Here is a 17,065-nt window from a genome sequence, read left to right on the forward strand (position 1 = left end):
CTGGGCAGCCTGCTCCAGCAACTCACCACTCCCTCTGTAAAGAACTTCAACATCTCACAAATTATTAACGCTGACAAGTGTATATTTGGCAAAGCATTAAATTTCTTATCAAGATATGGTAGGGATTTACAACATACAGCTATAACAAAGACTAAACATGAAAATAAGCAGCACTGTATTGGTGTGTGTCTAAAGATGGGTTTCATTAGCATACTGGAAAAGAATACACCCAATCTGCATCTTGCACACAGTGCCATTCCAATTTAGACAAGCTGTGCTATAATTGCCACTTTTCTAGACCTAAGCATAACATTTGCAGATAACTGGGAACTGATGGAGTCTATATATCTTTAACCACTGTGATGCTTAAAAATTGACCAAGACAAATGAAGCCTGCTTTACTAAGGCTTTATTAAGTATGTTCTCTTAACAGCAAAAGCCAGTAACAAAATGAAGTACCAAAGTTAGCTCCAGCATGGAACACCAAGATGTTTACTGACTGAATTTATTGACTGAAGTCATTTTTCAAACAACTGTATTCTTAAAATGGTACTTACCCTTGAAAAAGGGTAGGGTAGGTAAATTTCAGGACAGACAGGACATACTGAAAAACAAATACCAAATTAATGGACATCAAACACACACAGAGCTATGACATTAACACGCAATCGCCAGAGCAACAGAGAATACAAGAAGCTCCTACCAAAATAAAGAAAAATAAACAGACAAGATACAGTCTGAACGTTTTCTGTAAGTTCTCTTCCCACGCTGGAAGCGCTGGACGCTGCCCCAGTCCCTGTGGCAGGCAGCAGACGCTGAGTTACACTGTATTGCCTACGCCGTACAATGCAAACTATTTCAAACTAAGTTAAAGTAGTTCACTTCTGGGCACGCTGTTGGCCATCTCTGTTGCGACCGACTGCGAACACCGAGGTTGCTTGACAGCCGCGCCTACCCGGGCATCGCCGCGCTGAGCCCACCGCAGCCCGGCTGCACGGGGCCGCGCTCACCTTATTGGTGAAGCAGGACGCCAGGTAGAAGAGGCAGAAGGCGAGGCCGCCCGCCGGCCGCTTCAGATACATCGGTCACCGCCGTCCGCCGGGCCCCGCACCGCCCGCGGCGGCCATCGCGGCGCGGCGGCAGCTCCAAATAGCACCTCCTCCTTAAAAGGGCGATGCGGTCCGGTGGGGCCCACCGGCCGCTGCGCCCCCAACCGCCCCAATGCTCTGCTACACTCAGCAGCCCGTCTATCTTGTTTTTTTTTGAAATCCCCCCCCCCCTTTTTTTTTTTTTGACTTTTAAAGCCTTTTTTCATTGCGTGACTTACCAGATGTAAACCACTTCCTTTGCATTTAATGTGAGCTGTAATATTTGAGCATTATGTGTATTCAACAAGTTCATTAATGCTTAATGCTAAAATATAATCAGCAAACGTTCAACTGGAAAAAAATGAAAAACTCAGCTGGAGCTACTCCTGCATGCTCTCTGCTTTCAGCCTATCAATGAATTTAACAAAGAGTCATTTCAGGAACTGCAGCCTTTATTGCTTAACTCACGCTGTTTGGACAGAACTTATTGCAGTGAGCCTCCCTGGGTAAAGGAAATATATATAAATAAATAGAGCAAATCGAAACCAAGAGTAAGCAACATATTTGACAGCTGTGCTTATGTACACCAGTGACGTGTAAACCCTAAATATGGCAGGGAGGTAACAGCAGTGACAGATGTGTCCAACCCAGTTAACTGTCACTGGGCATCATCTTATTGCAAGCCTTATTCTTGCCAGGCCAGGTTTAAGCAAGGTGATCTTGCTGTTCACATATCTCTATGTGCTGTTCTGATCTCGACTTTGCTCAGCAGGCAAAGTGCAGGGTTCTCCCTGTATGTGCACACCCTATTGTAGCAGCATAGAACAAAGATGCACAAATAAGGGACTGGTGAGTGTGTCCTGAACTGGGAAGAGAGGAAACTAGTGTCAGTGTTATGGCATTTCCACTTTGCAGGCATTGTCTTAGAGATCTCTGAACATCAGGAAGCAGGCAGAAGCATACTTTGCATTGTGCCACAAATTCATCCTGTAAGGCTTTTGGAAAGAATAAGGAAATTTTACTGGCATCACCAACAGTAAACACATGATACTTGTGAATTTTTTAATTTAGAGGAGTATAGTTTCCATAGAAAATATTACACTGATCTCTCTCATCATGATACTTGTGTTATACCTTATTAGAAGTGTGAGACTAGGGCAAACATTATATATTTTCCTTCAGCAAAATGCAGAGGCAGGTTTGAATCGTTGTAAATTCCTTAAAGTGCAGATTAAAGAATGAAGATTATACAATCACAGAATCATTAAGGTTGGAAAAGACCTCCAAGATCATTCAGTAGAACTGTATACCTATCACCAGTGTTGCCCACTAACCCATGACCCTTTGTACCACATATACACTTTTCTTGAGCACCTCCAGCGATAGTGTCTCTACCACTAACTGCTAAACAACTTCAGAAATATTTTGAGTAAAATTAAGGGAAATTTCTGCTCTAGATAGATTTGAAACTATTGCTGCTGCTGTTGTTGTTGTTATTATTATTATTATTATTATTTTAGGAGATGTGAGTTTGTGGCAAATGATTTTGTTTACATGTAATTTTGCAGAACATCTCAGTATAATTCAGTTCAAGGGTTGGTCCCTTCACTGAAGGGGTCATGGGCTCAAGGCCTCAGTCAAGTAATGTTTATCTGAAGAGGACTTCCTTTGAACCCTACATTAGATTGCAGAACTGAGGAATGTGAAACTTGTTTTGTGAAAATCAAAAATGAAATAATGAGATGAATATTAAGTAATGTGGGGCTTTTTGAACCCAAACCTAACACTTTCTTACTTGGTGCTTGTACAGATATGCCAGAGTGCTAGATTTTCTCATCAACAGGACATTGCTTTGACATTCCGCTTGCTTATTTAACAGACAAGTCCAGCCAAAGAAGAAGCTTGGATGGGGCATGGCAGCAGTCTTTTAACCACAAAAGACTCTGTAGAGGGGAAGAAAGAATTTCCTTCTGTCAGGGCCAGGGGTGGAGAGGACAAGAGCCACATTGCTACTGTATCACTAGACCAAGCTTTCCTTGTGCATTCTTGGTGCACGTCTGTATGGTGTATAGGAAGGAGCTACTGGACTGGTTCAGGAGCTATGGGCCTAGAAGGGAGTCATTGCATGGTTTGGGAGTTACTGGTCTGGCATAGGAGTCATTGCCTGGCTTGGGAGTTAGGGTCTGGTTCAGGAGTTAACAGCCTGGTCCAGGAGGTACCCCAGTGCTTTGATGTCTGCCCTTTCTGTAGCAGGCAGGACTTTCTACAGCAGTGAACACCAGAAAAGGTTGCCTTGAGACATTGCAATGCCTTACGTCATCGCTAGTTGATGACATCAGATGAACTTTGGCCAAGAACATGGAATCCTGCATGCCTGAGAGCCAATGTCAGTGGCACCTCTGGGGACTGCCCTGCTGAGGTCACACAGGGAACAGCCCCTGCCCAGCCAAGGGATGCCAGGAAGCTGTGAGACCTTGTCCCATTTCTCCTGCCCTAGAAAGCCAGCTGAGGGGCTGGTTACCTGCCATCTGAGTAAAATTAAGGGAATTTTCTGCTCTAGACAGATTTGAAACTATTATTGCTATTGTTGTTATTGTTATTGTTATTCTTATTTTAGGAGATGTGAGTTTGTGGCAAATGATTTTGTTTACATGTGATTTTGCAGAACATCTCAGTATATTTCAGTTCAAGGGTTGATCCGCTGCACAGGGGCTCATTTGTGGCTGTCTATACATGCAGGGAGGCTGCACTGCTGCAAAGTGCCAGGAAGCTGCCCCTGCCCTGAGAGGAGGGCATATCAATCCCCACACGACTTCCAGATGAACACTTAAAATGGAGGTGCAACAGGCAGAGGATCACACACGAAACACCTCTATTAATTTCGTATTTGCAGGGCGTTCGATTACACGATGAAATGCATCTGTTCCGTTACGCTCCCCCCCCCCCCCCCATGCCCACCTCGCCAACAAAAAGCGACCTTTCCCCTTTCTTTCCCCACCCCCAGCACCACCGCCGTGTTGACATCACCGGAAGGCGCGTCCCGTCCTGCCGGCCAATGGGGAACGGCTCGGCCGGTGACGGTACGGGGATTGAGGCCGAACCCGGAAAGCTCCGCGTTCAGAGCGCCGCTGCCCGCCCGAGAGTTCACGTCGCTGCCGTCCTCCTCCCGCTTCGCCTCTCCGTGCGCAGATGGACCCGGTAGGAGTCGCCGCCGCCCCCCCCGAGGCCGGGCCGGGCCCAGCCTGGCAGAGCAAGGTGAGCGCAGTGTGGCGTGGCGGCCTGCTGGGCTCGGGCAGGCCCCGGCGGCAGCCGGGAGTTATCCTCTCGTGGAAAGGCCTGTAAATGGGGCTGTTCTCCGCGAGGCCTCGCGGGGTGTTGTTGGTTGGGCTGTCGGGGCAGCGAGCTGCCTGGGTTCCAGCCCTCCTTCCAGCTGTGTGCGGGTTTCTGTTTCTCTAAAGGCAACTTTACGGCGTAAACTTGTAGACAGACTTTGTGGGAAGGCTTCTTTCTGTCTTCAGGCGGTGGTGAAGCTTTCTTCCTTCTTGTCTGTTAGGAAATGACCATCGATGTCCTTTCAGTCACACTCTTCTCAGCTTACGGAGCTACTCCTAGAGATATGAGGGGTGGATAGTGATAGGATATGGGGGAATGGCTTTAAACTAAGGGGTGGTTTAGGTTAGATATGAGGAGGAAGTTTTTCACACACAGGGTGGTGACGCACTGGAACAGGTTGCCCAAGGAGGCTGTGGATGCCCCATCCCTGGAGGCATTCAAGGCCAGGCTGGATGTGGCTCTGGGCAGCCTGGTCTGGAGGTTGGCGACCCTGCACATAGCAGGGGGTTGAAACTGGGTGATCATTGCAGTTCTTTTCAGTCCAGGCCATTCTGTGTTTCTGTCTACTGTGCCACAATTCCTCATACTTTCCTCCATATCTAGAGAGCACAAGCTCTTATGGGATTACACCAGCTTGTTTTAGAGCTGCTGGTAGCTAATTGTCCTTATTATCAGTGTCGCCATTGCATTTCTCACTGTCTCAAAATATTTATTTACAGTGTCCCTGGGGAACTCCAAAAACTGCCTCGATATCATGTTCCCTTGCTGATGTTATGAGTGAACAGCTGGCAAAAGAGCTGCAACTGGAGGAGGAAAATGCTGCTTTTCCTGAAGTAGTTGCGTAAGTTTAAAATCCAGGATTAGTGAGCTCTGCAGTTGTAAGTCGCCATTATCTGTCCTCCTCTGTGCTGTGTGATTGTAGTGGAGCAGTGTAGTAAGTGCTTTGCCTATTATTTTCTAGCTCTGCCTTTCCATAGATGGTGGCTTCTCTAGTTAAAACTCTTCCTTAGAGACTCTTCTGTCCTTTCTTGCCATTTCTTTTGTATTATTTTGATTGCCTTAAGTCAGTCCCTAAACTGCGTTTTGACAAAAGTTGTCAGAAATGTAATTTCTTCTTTTTTAGAGGGTTTAACGTATATACAAATTCAGTTTTCAAACTGTCTGGTTGTGTATCACTTGTATTCTCCATGTGCTTTAAAGTTCTGAATACTTACTGCCAAGAGTTTACAGGACCTAAATTCATGCCAGTTCTACCTTTGACCTTCTCTGTGAGGCAGAACAATGCAATGCTGATTATGCAATGCTGAACCTGTTAGAGCATGTCTAGAGAAAGGCTGCACAAATCATCTAAGGGATGCAACACCTTCCCTACAAGGACAGGTTGAGAGAGATGGGACTATTCAGCCTGAAGAAAAGAAGGCTCCAGGGAAACCTGAGAGCAGCTTTTCAGTATCTAAAGGAGGGAGAAGGGGGAGGTGACTATAAGAAGGAAGGGGACAGGCTCTTTAGCAGAGCCTGCTAGCAAACAGGACAAGGGGAAATGATTTCAAACTAAAATAAGGGAGATCTGGATTGGATGTAAGGAGATTTTTTTTGTTGTTGTGGTTTTTTTGTTGTTGTTGTTGTTTTTTTTGTTTTTGTTTTACAATAGAGGTAGTGAGGTGCTGGGACAGGTTGCCTGGGTGCCCCATCCCTGGAGATATTAAAGGTCAGGCTGGATAGGGCTCTGAGCAACCTGATGTAGCTGTAGGTGCCCTGTTCATTGCAGGGGATTTGGACCAGGTGACCTTTAAGGGTCCCTTCCAATTCAAGCAGTTCTGTGAGACTCTAGTTTTTATTTTTTGGATATATATTATATGTATTTTCTGCATGTATCTTTCTAGCTGTGTTATTTCTTTCCCTTTCATAAGGGGCATCTTAAAATGTCATGCATCATGCTGCTTATAGAATGGTAAACCAAGACACTGAAGTAATGTTTGCCTTGTAAAGGAGTGGCAATAAGAATTTAGGGAGTCACTGTTAAGATGTGTTAGTTTCTATACAGCTCTACACTAGGGTTTTTTGTATAGAGTGATCAAATCATGTGAAGCAGTGTTTCTGTGTAGATTATTGTACTTAGTTTTTTCTGCTTTGCTTTTCTATTTTTATATAGTGTTGCAGAAGGACCATTTATTACAGGAGAAAATGTTGACACTTCTAGTGACCTAATGCTAGCTCAGATGCTGCAGATGGAATTTGACAGGGAATATGATGCACAGCTTCGGCGTGAAGAGAAGAAATTCAATGGAGACAGCAAAGGTATTTTTGCTTTGGAAATATTTGAGGCATTCTACTTAAACTGACAGAGCTATGAAGGAGTAGCAAATGCTAATAATCACAGATGTGCTCATTTGTTTTGTCTCAAGTTTCCATATCCTTTGAAAATTATCGGAAGGTGCATCCCTTTGACAGTGACAGCTCAGAGGATGAAGTTGATTGGCAGGATACTAGGCATGATCCTTATAGGGCAGGTATGTGGTAGTACCAACCAGTCTTGTGAGCATTAGTTATGTTTGCTTTGATGTCAAGTTTGACATATTTTTTCTTATTGCTGGCAGATAAACCTACTATTACACCAAAAAAGGGTTTCATAGGGAAAGGAAAGGACATTACTACTAAACATGATGAAGTGGTTTGTGGAAGAAAGAACACTGCCCGTATGGAAAATGTAAGTAAAAGCTTGGGAAAATTCACTCTGCGTAGCATATGTGAAACTAGAATGCTGAAATTTAATTAAAAGGAGTAATGTTTGCCTGTCTTTACTGCTGTATGTGGTGCTGAATTTTTACATCCTCATCAGATGAAAACAACTTGGTTTAATTATTTGAACTGGCAGTTTGATTTGTGTTTTCCCCTTCTCCCCCCCCCCCCCTTTTTTTTTTTTTAACGTGTATTTTGATAATAGTTTGTTAATTATATATTTAAAGAACTTACACAGAACTATTTTGGCAAAACAAAGCTGCCAGCATGTTTGGAACACAGGCAAATAAAACATTTCTATTCCTACATAGTCAAGCTGTCATGTAACAATTTTCTTTTGTGTGGTTAATTTTGCCTGCTTAGCTAAGTAACTTATTTTCAGTCAGTGGTTTGATATACAGCTTTTCAATCTACGTATCCATACTATGTGCCTTCTGTTTTCTTTAACGTAAGTGGTGTTGCTGCTCTAAATAAGGAAATGCTGTAAGTGCTATTTCACAGGATGTTAGGTAATATCATATCAGCTTGGGCAGAACTGAGTACTGAGCTCGGAGCAGTATGTTTTTTGACACTTTGAAACTCACTTTGTGGCATGTTGTCCCTTAGGTCTTAATCTGCCCTAGATTCTTGCAGATGAGAACGAGAAATTCCTGCTTGTGCCAATAGTTGTCTGCTAGTACCAATACTTAACACTTATCTCTATTTGTAGTTTGCGCCAGAGTTTCAAGTTGGGGATGGAATTGGGATGGACTTAAAGCTGTCAAATCAAGTCTTCAACGCCTTAAAGCAGCATGCATACTCTGAGGAACGTCGAAGTGCAAGGCTCCATGAAAAGAAGGAACACTCCACTGCAGTATGTTCTTTAAATCTTTTTATCCTCTTTATCTTATGTAACAGTGAGCTGCTGTTTTGGTAATTCCTTGATTAAAAAGAACTGTTTTACTAAAAACAATATTTAAACCAGTCTCTAACTCTGCTAAATGAGCTTAGAGATTGCGTATAGAAATCATCTAGCACATACTCTGAAGCATGTAGCTCCAAGCATCTGTCCTCACAGCAAGTCTCAGGAAGATGAGGTGACTAAATTTTTCCTTAATAATTTAGGAAGTCAGTAGATAGCCTTAATGAATGAATCTAGAACTGTGCCTGTGGTAATTCCTGCTCTGAAGTCTTTCAGGCTTGAATGTTTTACTTTACTTTTGCTGATACAAGAATAATATAACATTTTGGGATGATTCTTGAAAACACTGTAGAAAGTGCTCTTAAGGAATAATCTGAATCTGGACCATGCAGCAGAGTGTACCCACAGTAAATTAATGGATGATGTGAATCTAGGAGGTCTGGGGGAGGTAGCTGGCTCACCAGAGGGCCATGCAGCAATTCAGAGGGATCTTGACAAAATGGAGAGGTGGGCAGGCAAAAATCTACAGTTCAGCAAGGAGAGATGCCACGTCCTGCGCTGGGGTGGAACAGTTCCTGGCACTAGAAGTGTGCTGTAGGCCACCTAGGTGGAAAGCAGCCTGGCAGAAAAGGATTTGGTCGACAGTGAGCCAGCAGCATGTCTTGCAGTCGAGAAAGCTGATGGCATCCTGGGCTGCTTTAGGCAAGGTATTGCCAGTAGGTCAAGAGAGGTGATCTTTACCCTCTACTCAGCCCTGGAGTGTAGGGTCCAGTTCTTAGCTCTACAGTATAAGAGAGACATGGGCAGAGTCCAGCAGTGGGCCACTGAGAGGATAAGGGGCAGGAGTATCTTTCCTATGAGGTGAGGCTGGGAGAGCTGGGAACATTCAGCCTGGAGAAGAGGCTTGAGAGTGCCTCATCAGATATATAAATACCAGAAGGGAGCAGAGAGGATGGGAGCCAGGCTCTCTTCGGTGGTGTCCAGTGCCAGGATGAGAGGCAATGTGTGTAAATGAAATGGAAGAGTTTCCATCTGGCACTGGTGCAAGTTGCCCAGAAGCTGTGGAGTCTCTTCTTGGAGATCTTTGGCAGCTGCCTGAATGCAGTCCTGGTCACCCTGCTCTGAGTGTCCTTGCTTGACCAGGGTTTATGCCAGATGGACCCAGATGTCCCTTTTCTCTGTGCCCTTCAGCCAGTCTGAGGTTCTGTGGTTGTGTGATAACACTGTATATACTGAATGCAGAATTGATAAAATACTGGGTGCTACACAGCTGACAATGTATCTGAGTATTTTTCTCCCCCACCCTGTCAATGGAGAGAGCACTTTTAATATGCTATTTTTCCCATGCAATTAGGCACCTGTAATATATAAATACTATAAACTCATTACAAAAGTGAAGGATTATTTTAATAATTTGTATACTTCTTTCTCACCTGTAGGAGAAAGCAGTGGATCCTAAAACACGTTTACTTCTGTACAAGATGGTCAGTGGTGGAATGCTGGAGACCATCACAGGCTGCATCAGCACAGGGAAAGAATCTGTTGTTTTTCATGCATATGGAGGAAGGTAAGTATGTTGTTTGTTACTGACAGTAGCCTGAAGTGCCAGAGAGAGCCTAAAAATGAGAAACCACAACATATTTGAGCAATCTGTGTTTATTTCATTGCCAGGACTTAAATGTTTAGTTCATATGCATGCAGACAGTGATAAGTTCTGCAAGCCAAATAGTGTTTATTTTGAAGTATATAAAAAAAAAAAACAAACAAACAAACAACAAACCACTTCCACTTTTTTCTCTGGAGATGAGCTAGGAGCAAATCAACTGCAGCTTTCTGTAAAGGTCTGTTTCCACTGACCTACCCTGGACTAGAAAGCCACTGTGATGACCTTGGGCTGCCTGAAGGTTGCCTTTCCATATACGCTACTTTTAACAGCTCAATCTATGCAGCTGAGCAAGAGGTGCTCTCTTATTTTTGGGTTACCTAGATGGTTACCTTTGGGATGCTGTTCACTTTGCAATTTGTGCAAGTCTCTGGTTTTAAAGACTACGATGCTCAAAGGATTTTTGTGCATTAAAGATTGCAGTGCATGGAAACATTGGTCGTTTAAAGAATATGAAGAAGGAATTAATAAAACCCAAATTCACGTAACTTGTTTAAAGATGTCAGGAGTGAGATGATGTTGGGAGAAGGTTGGTTGGTTAGTTTCTTCTACTTGACCTCTCCTGAACAGTGGTAAGAGTGACCTTTTGCTTACTGTTATTCAAAGGGCAGTGTGTTTTGAGGTGCTTAATAAAACATGGTGACACTACTATTATTGCTCTAAGACATGGATCTTTTTTCACTTGTAATGGAAGTAATTACATCTGTTAACACAGCTACTATTAGCTATAATGCTTAATTAAAATTTTCACAGGCTGGGAGATGGAACCTATTGGATAAGCAACATGTGATCAAAGTTCCAAAAATCAAATATTTCCTATTTAAGCCCTTTCAAACTTGAAGTGATTTTCAAGCTTGATATCAAATCTTTTCCTTTCATGTTAAAAATCTCATTATCTTGCATCATTTTAAAAAAAGAGAAAACAAACATGAAAAAGCAATAAAGCAGCTGTGCGTTTTCTTGCAAGGATGTGAGCAGTTAATTTTATTGTGTGCTTGACTCTTACTCTTTCCACGAGAAGTGCAACTGAAGGTGATAAAGTTATACCTCCAGAATGTGCCATTAAAGTGTTTAAAACAACTCTTAATGAATTCAAAAACCGTGACAAATACATCAAGGATGACTACAGATTCAAAGACCGCTTCAGTAAACTGAATCCACGGAAGATTATTCGCATGTGGGCTGAGAAAGAAATGCATAACTTAACAAGGTAAAAAAAAAAAAAAAAGTCAAATTCTTGTTGGTTTCCTACTCTCTGTTTTAGAAAGTTAAATTATGTCTGGGTAGAAGTCTAGATTTGATGTTGGCATAGACTGAATAAGCATCTGGTTTCTTACAGTTTAATGAATTAAAAGCATCTTCTGGGATTTGGCAGTAGAATTTATAGGCCTGTGAAGTGATCAGCCTCTAGCTGTAAAAATAATTAGTTTTCCATGACCATTTTTAGGCACGCTTTGGGTAACTCAGATTTTAGAGTCCTAAGTGAAATGTAGGGGGGGGAATATATAATCAATTAACAATCCTGTCTGTTTCAAAGAGTACTTACTTCTGGATCAGATCTCTGGCATGCAGCTTGCAAATGAACAAGCAGTAACTAGACTTTTTTTTTTTTTTTAAATTGTTATGGCTTTGTTTTGTTTTCTTAATCAGTGTCTATTTGTTTTTATCCACAGAATGCAAAATGCAGGAATTCCTTGTCCTCAAGTGGTTATCCTTAAGAAACACGTCTTGGTTATGTCTTTCATTGGCCAGGATCAAGTCCCAGCACCTAAACTAAAGGATGTGAAACTTAATAGTGAAGATATGAAAAAGGCCTACTATCAAGTTCTTAATGTAAGGCAGTGCTGATGTGGCGTGTACTTGTACTGAATAACTTATAGGACAAATCAGCATTTATTTACTTTCTAGGATGCTTGAATAAATTTCCAAGTATGGAGTCCAAAGGCTTATTTTGCTGCTGTTTAATGAGTAACTTAAAATAAATAAGAAATGAAGCACTAGAAAAAATAATCTGAGCAGAGGATGTGCTTTCGAATTTGGTGACAGGGTATTTTACAACAGAGAACTCATGAGCTAGTAGTCCTCCTTCTATAGAAGAAAGTTCTCTGTCTTTCTGGGTTTACAAAACACTTAGTTGATGATAATTAATCATGCTCTGGTAGTAAACTACTTTTTTTTTTTTTTTTTAAACTAGTGTAGAAATCAGAGAATGCATTAGAATATGGCATGTGTTCTTCATGGTTCAGACACGTACCTTCTAAATGTCTGTTTTCTATTAGTTTCCCATAAACAAAAAAGCAAGCGAAAACCAACAGCAGTTTGGTACTGTGAATGATGTGTATGTCAAATTTTGAGACTGGTAGAGCAACACAACCCTGTTTTCAATGAGCACAGTATCAATACTGATCAGGATTCTAAAACTGGGCCACCTTTTCCCTGTGTGATTGGGCAAGAGTGACAGATACATTTAGAGAACGTGTTTATCTGTCTAATGTGCTCAGTCTGCTGGCAGAGCTGATGTGAGTTTTATGAGAATGACTTGACAAAGGTCAGTGATTAAAAGGCTTAATTTGCTGGCATTTCACCAAAACTGCAGTTCCCTGTGAAATGTTATTGAAGGCTTGGAAGAAATCATAGAAATGTGTGTGGGTGGGAAACACTTTATTGTGTTACAGTTGTGCAACTGTTATTTATTTGGAATTTAGCACACTTTGTTAATAGATTTGGTTCCTTGCAGATGATGCAGCAGTTGTATAAAGAGTGTAATCTGGTCCACGCTGATCTGAGTGAATACAACATGCTTTGGCACGATGGAAAGGTGAGCGTATTTTTTTTATGATGTAGGAAGAAAAAGTTTTGTCTAATATGAAATGTTAAAGCAAAGTGAATTGCTGTCTCTGCTTACAGGTTTGGCTTATTGATGTCAGTCAGTCTGTGGAGCCAACTCATCCTCATGGACTTGAATTTTTGTTCAGAGACTGTAGGAATGTTTCACAGGTAGGACCTCTTCAGCTGACAATCCTCTGTTACAAAGGATGTCTTTCTAAGATGCAACAGCGGAATTCAGAATTACTAAAAATTCAATCAGTATAACTCCACGAAATAATTGTGGCTGGATTTGTGTAAGATTCATCTTGCATGATGTCAGTACTGACGGCGTTCTTTAAAAGGCACATTCTGGGGTAGTATAAGACAGTGCTGGTGGATTTAAAACTTCCCTCAGCTGTTACCTACAGGTCAGCAAAGGCAAAAACATCATTTTGTCTAAAAACTTCTAAAATTATAACTCATGGAGAAAGAGAAATATTTTGTTTTCTCTTAAGTGTTTAATGTGTGCTTTTTATTTTACGCAGTTCTTCCAGAAAGGAGGTGTGGCAGAAGCACTTAATGAGCGTGAGCTCTTCAATGCTGTCTCAGGTTTAAATATTACAGCTGAAAGTGAAGTGGACTTCCAAGCAGAGGTACGACTTTGTGTTTAACATTTCAATTTGGTTAGCTTGTAGCCACTGCAATACTTACCTTTCCAAGTTTAGTTTGTATGATTAATGTGAGTATAACTTCAGAAATCATTTTGCACCTCTCTTTTAAATGTTATTTCCTCCTCATAGAAGCAGTTTTCAGAAACTGTGACAGACTTTTCCTCTCTATTCCTGATGATCTGCTCCCAAATATAAAAAGTTCTTGTGCGTAATTGCTCTTTCCAGTGCTGAGGGGAATATTTAGTGATGTTTGCATTTAAAAGACAGTGTTGTTGTCTTGCCTTACGGCTTTCCTTTCTTAGAATAAGCTTTTGTTGAAATGAATAAATTGCTGCTTATTTTTAATACTTCAAATGTAAAGTCTCTCTTATAGGCTTGCGTTTTCAATCTTCAAGCCTAACATTAGACATATGAAATCATGTTAATCTAAATACAGACTAGGAGTCTGTGGTCTCCTTTCACTTTTAACTGTCAAATTGTGGTCATCGCTCCTCAAGGGGTGCATCCTGTTCACAGACACTTATAAGCTGTCAAAAATTACCCGTCTACTGATTAAATTAAGGCTACATAGCAATTCTACTTGAATCTGGATAACATTGCAGGTTTATGCTTGTCCAGGATAAACAGGTCAGAGCATTTAACTTGTGGTGCAAGTCCTTAAACTGATGAAGGGAGCAAAATAGTCATGAGAATTTCTTAGGCTGTTCCAAGATTAAGTTACTGATTGATTTATTAAGGGGGGGAAGGGAGAAATTGTCTCACTGACTTCATTGTGAGCTTTGGTACGTAGGAGTTTGTCATCTCTCTTTACCTATGGCTTTTCTGGGAAAGACTTATTGCTGTTTATGTGAAATTGAGCAGTCCATCCTTAAACTTAAGCTTTAGATTGGAGTGAATAAAATTACCTCCCACAGAGTACAAGAGGAACTAATCCAAACACAAGCTGGAGGCTAAAATAAGCTATCCTACTGTGTTACATTGATTGTACAAAAAAAATGAATAAATAAAATTAAAAAATTAAACAATGACAGTCTTCTGCTTTCACCACTGATAATAATTGTGGTGAATTTGTAATCTTAATATTACTGAGAATTTCTCCACTGTTGCTGGATTGGCTGAGTTACAGCAGAGATGATTAGCAGTGGAGAAATAGTTATGTACATCGTGGAGTACAGATGAAGTCTTAGGAATCACCCTGTCTTTTCTGCAACTCCTTGTGCTTCATGTGCTGGACCCCAAAGGTGACACAAGCTGGATTTATCCTGACACACACCAGAAATGTTGGAAAAAGATACTTATATGAAAGGAAACAAACTATATTTTGTCAGTGGGGGTAAAATGTGGCCTTTTTTTTCCTTGAGGATAATATATGTGTTTCAGTTGTTGTATGAGGCTGTGAGGAAGTGCAACTCCTTTTATTAACTTCTGAGAACAGATGTTTTGAGCTGTTTCTAAAGCATATTGCCCATATGAGACAGAATAAATGAAATGTTGTAAGTACTGATCAGTCATCTCAATATACACTTCTCATACTATTTAGGAAGATTCTAGAGCAAGCATGGCTTTCTAATTTCAACGTGAGTTTATTTTCTGGTTCTCTAGATTGAAGCCTTGGAGAAGATGAATGAAGATCACGTGCAGAATCATGGAAAGAAGGTGTCCACATTTTCAACTGATGGAGACCCACCTATATATAATGAATAGCACTGGGTGTGTAGCTGCTTTAAAAACAACAACAACACAGACTTGCTGCTACTGACATTGTTGGTGCAGTGGTAAATGTCAACTACCAATGTTGAGAGAGTGGTTGACTGGGATTGCCAAAATGGAAAACACAGTGAGCGTATGGTGATGCCTCAGTGTGTTTTTTCTTTTTGTTTGCTTTGTTTTTAACCTGGCCCGCGCATCAGGCTGGCACTGGGAGGATGAAATGTCACTACTTCTGGGGGTGGTCTGACAGCATCACCAATTGGCTGCTCACACTTAGGCCGATATAGCTGAGGTGGTCATATTTTGCATGATTCAGAGCTTCTGTTTTAGTAGTTTTTTTTCTCCCAAAAGTTACACATCGTTTAAATTTACTGAGAAAGCACACTAGGAGAGTCTCTTTTTTTTTTTTTTTCCTATTGCTACTTCTAAAACTACTTTAAAATTGTAGATGGAAAAAATGCCAATGAGTATCTCGCCCTCTTCACCCCAGCCAAAACCAAAAGTCAATCTGTGTGCTGTAATAATTAAACTGTTTATTTCACAAAATAATATCTTTATATGCACAAAAACCTAAACCTTTCACTTAAAGTACGTGGAATGTGGCTCTAACTGTCTCAGTAAATACAATTAGACACTACAAGAAGTGAGTCTTAACTAGCAAAGGACTACTTTGACATGCTAAGAAATCCAAGTTGCTGAACAAATTCAGTTCAGTTACCTTTGGTCTTAAACAAACAAACAAAAAAACAAAACAAAAAAACAAGTAATTAAATAACTTGGTGCAAATTATACAGGTTTTTTTTGCTTTTTTTTAAATCTTGCATCTCCACTGAAAATCTGAGTACCAAACCTCCTAGTTCATCTAGAAGAGACTCAAACTCTGAAAACAAAATACTGATCAGAATTACTTTTAAATGAAGCATACTATTTGTAAGTAGGAAATGTATCTTTCCTGTTTTTATTCTTAATGTCAGCCTATTTTATCAGGTTTTAAAAGTCTAGTGATGTTTCTCTGCAACACATTTAAAGATGACTTGATCTAGTGGAGTGGTTTGGAGTTAAGAATTTCTGATCAACTTTTCAAACTCTGCAGTTCTGGATGCTGCTCTTTATCAAGCAAAATATAATGTTGCTGTGTGAAATTCTCCCAGTGTACTGTGGAAATGATTTGGGTTTTGTTTTTATTAATTGGAGGAGTGGTGGCAAATTAAAAACTGAAGATCTTGCAGTGGTATTCTTGTGTGGTTCTTTGTACTGTACTAGCCATCCCTGATCCTCAGTGCTTTGAATGAGACAATCTTCTTGCTTCTATTCCTTGTTTTTGGTAAAGCAGCTTATGACTTGTAGAGTTCGTTCCTAATCCCTTAGTGGAAAAAGTTGCCCAAAATAGGGACCTCAGGGATAGAACAGAAAGGGTACTGACATGGAGTGATAGAGTTAACACCTTCAGAAGGAGTGAATGCTGCTGTTGTCAAGTACAACCCAACCTTTTTCAAAGCATGCAGAGGATAAGGCTTTTTAAAAGAAAAACTCCTCATAGCCAGAGGAGAGATTTAGATAGGATATGAGGAAGAAGTTTCTTACATCCCTGTACATACTCCAGGTCAGGTTGGCTGGGGCTCTGAGCACTGTGATGTAGCTGTAGGTGTTGCTGTTCATTGCAGGGGCGTTGGGCCAGGTGGCCTTCAAGGGTCCCTTCCAACTCATGATTCTGATACAGGTTCATTATAAGTTTTTTATCCTTCTAACATTTCTCAGCAAAACAAATTTCGCAAAGCAGCTGCTACTCCACTGCAGCGTTCTTGTCAGGTAGGGGTGTTGGAGTGATGTGGATGAAATGCCTCTGAGGAGGCAGCAGCAACCATTGGAAGTCAAGGGGTCATTTTGGAGCACGGGAAGCTTCTCACGTTGTTCTTAAATAGAAGGCTTCCTTGTTTCTGTCGCTTTTACTGTCTTTGTAAAATAGATTTGTATTGCAGTTATAAGACAAAGCACTTAATGCTGAACTTTGAAGTGCTCTGGAAGAACGTGTCCTCCCCATTTGCTGTGCGCTCATAACCTCCCTCTGCTCTCCCGGCGAGGGTGGGCCGGGTTGCGAAGGAGGAGGTTGAGGGGCGGGGCTCCCCCGGGTGGGCGGGGCTCCCGCCTCCTT

The 17,065-nt window shown here is 41.3% G+C and overlaps 2 protein-coding genes across 8 annotated transcripts in view; one reads left to right on the forward strand and one right to left on the reverse strand.

Moving 5' to 3' along the window:
• The window catches only part of TMEM241 (transmembrane protein 241), a 50,383-nt gene extending 49,230 nt beyond the window's left edge, over nt 1–1,153 (reverse strand). For 4 of the 6 annotated variants that reach the window (XM_052704616.1, XM_052704615.1, XM_052704614.1 and 1 more), the window contains exons 1-2: nt 1,011–1,152; nt 558–604 (exon numbers count right to left, since the gene is read on the reverse strand). In XM_052704616.1, the coding sequence (XP_052560576.1) occupies nt 558–604; nt 1,011–1,082 (119 nt within the window). In that variant the 5' untranslated portion in view covers nt 1,083–1,152. Of the gene's footprint in view, nt 1–557; nt 605–1,010 lie in introns of all 6 variants that reach the window. The other 2 variants (XM_052704617.1, XM_052704618.1) reach the window with 1 other exon arrangement.
• Nucleotides 1,154–4,132: 2,979 nt separating this feature from the next.
• RIOK3 (RIO kinase 3) lies at nt 4,133–16,147 on the forward strand. Of its 2 annotated transcripts, none has more exons than XM_052704611.1 (13): nt 4,133–4,343; nt 5,141–5,262; nt 6,574–6,719; nt 6,827–6,931; nt 7,019–7,128; nt 7,870–8,013; nt 9,501–9,628; nt 10,746–10,934; nt 11,398–11,557; nt 12,462–12,542; nt 12,632–12,721; nt 13,078–13,185; nt 14,806–16,147. In XM_052704611.1, the coding sequence occupies exons 1-13, from the start codon at nt 4,278–4,280 to the stop codon at nt 14,905–14,907; spliced, it is 1,551 nt and encodes a 516-aa protein (XP_052560571.1). In that variant the 5' UTR covers nt 4,133–4,277; the 3' UTR covers nt 14,908–16,147. The 2 variants fall into 2 exon arrangements, with proteins under 2 accessions (XP_052560571.1, XP_052560572.1); XM_052704612.1 differs by having other exon boundaries at nt 4,133–4,286.
• Nucleotides 16,148–17,065: the final 918 nt, after the last annotated feature.

This window comes from Tympanuchus pallidicinctus, unplaced genomic scaffold (genome assembly GCF_026119805.1).
Source record: "Tympanuchus pallidicinctus isolate F22 unplaced genomic scaffold, pur_lepc_1.0 scaffold5, whole genome shotgun sequence".
Classification (NCBI taxonomy): domain Eukaryota; kingdom Metazoa; phylum Chordata; class Aves; order Galliformes; family Phasianidae; genus Tympanuchus; species Tympanuchus pallidicinctus.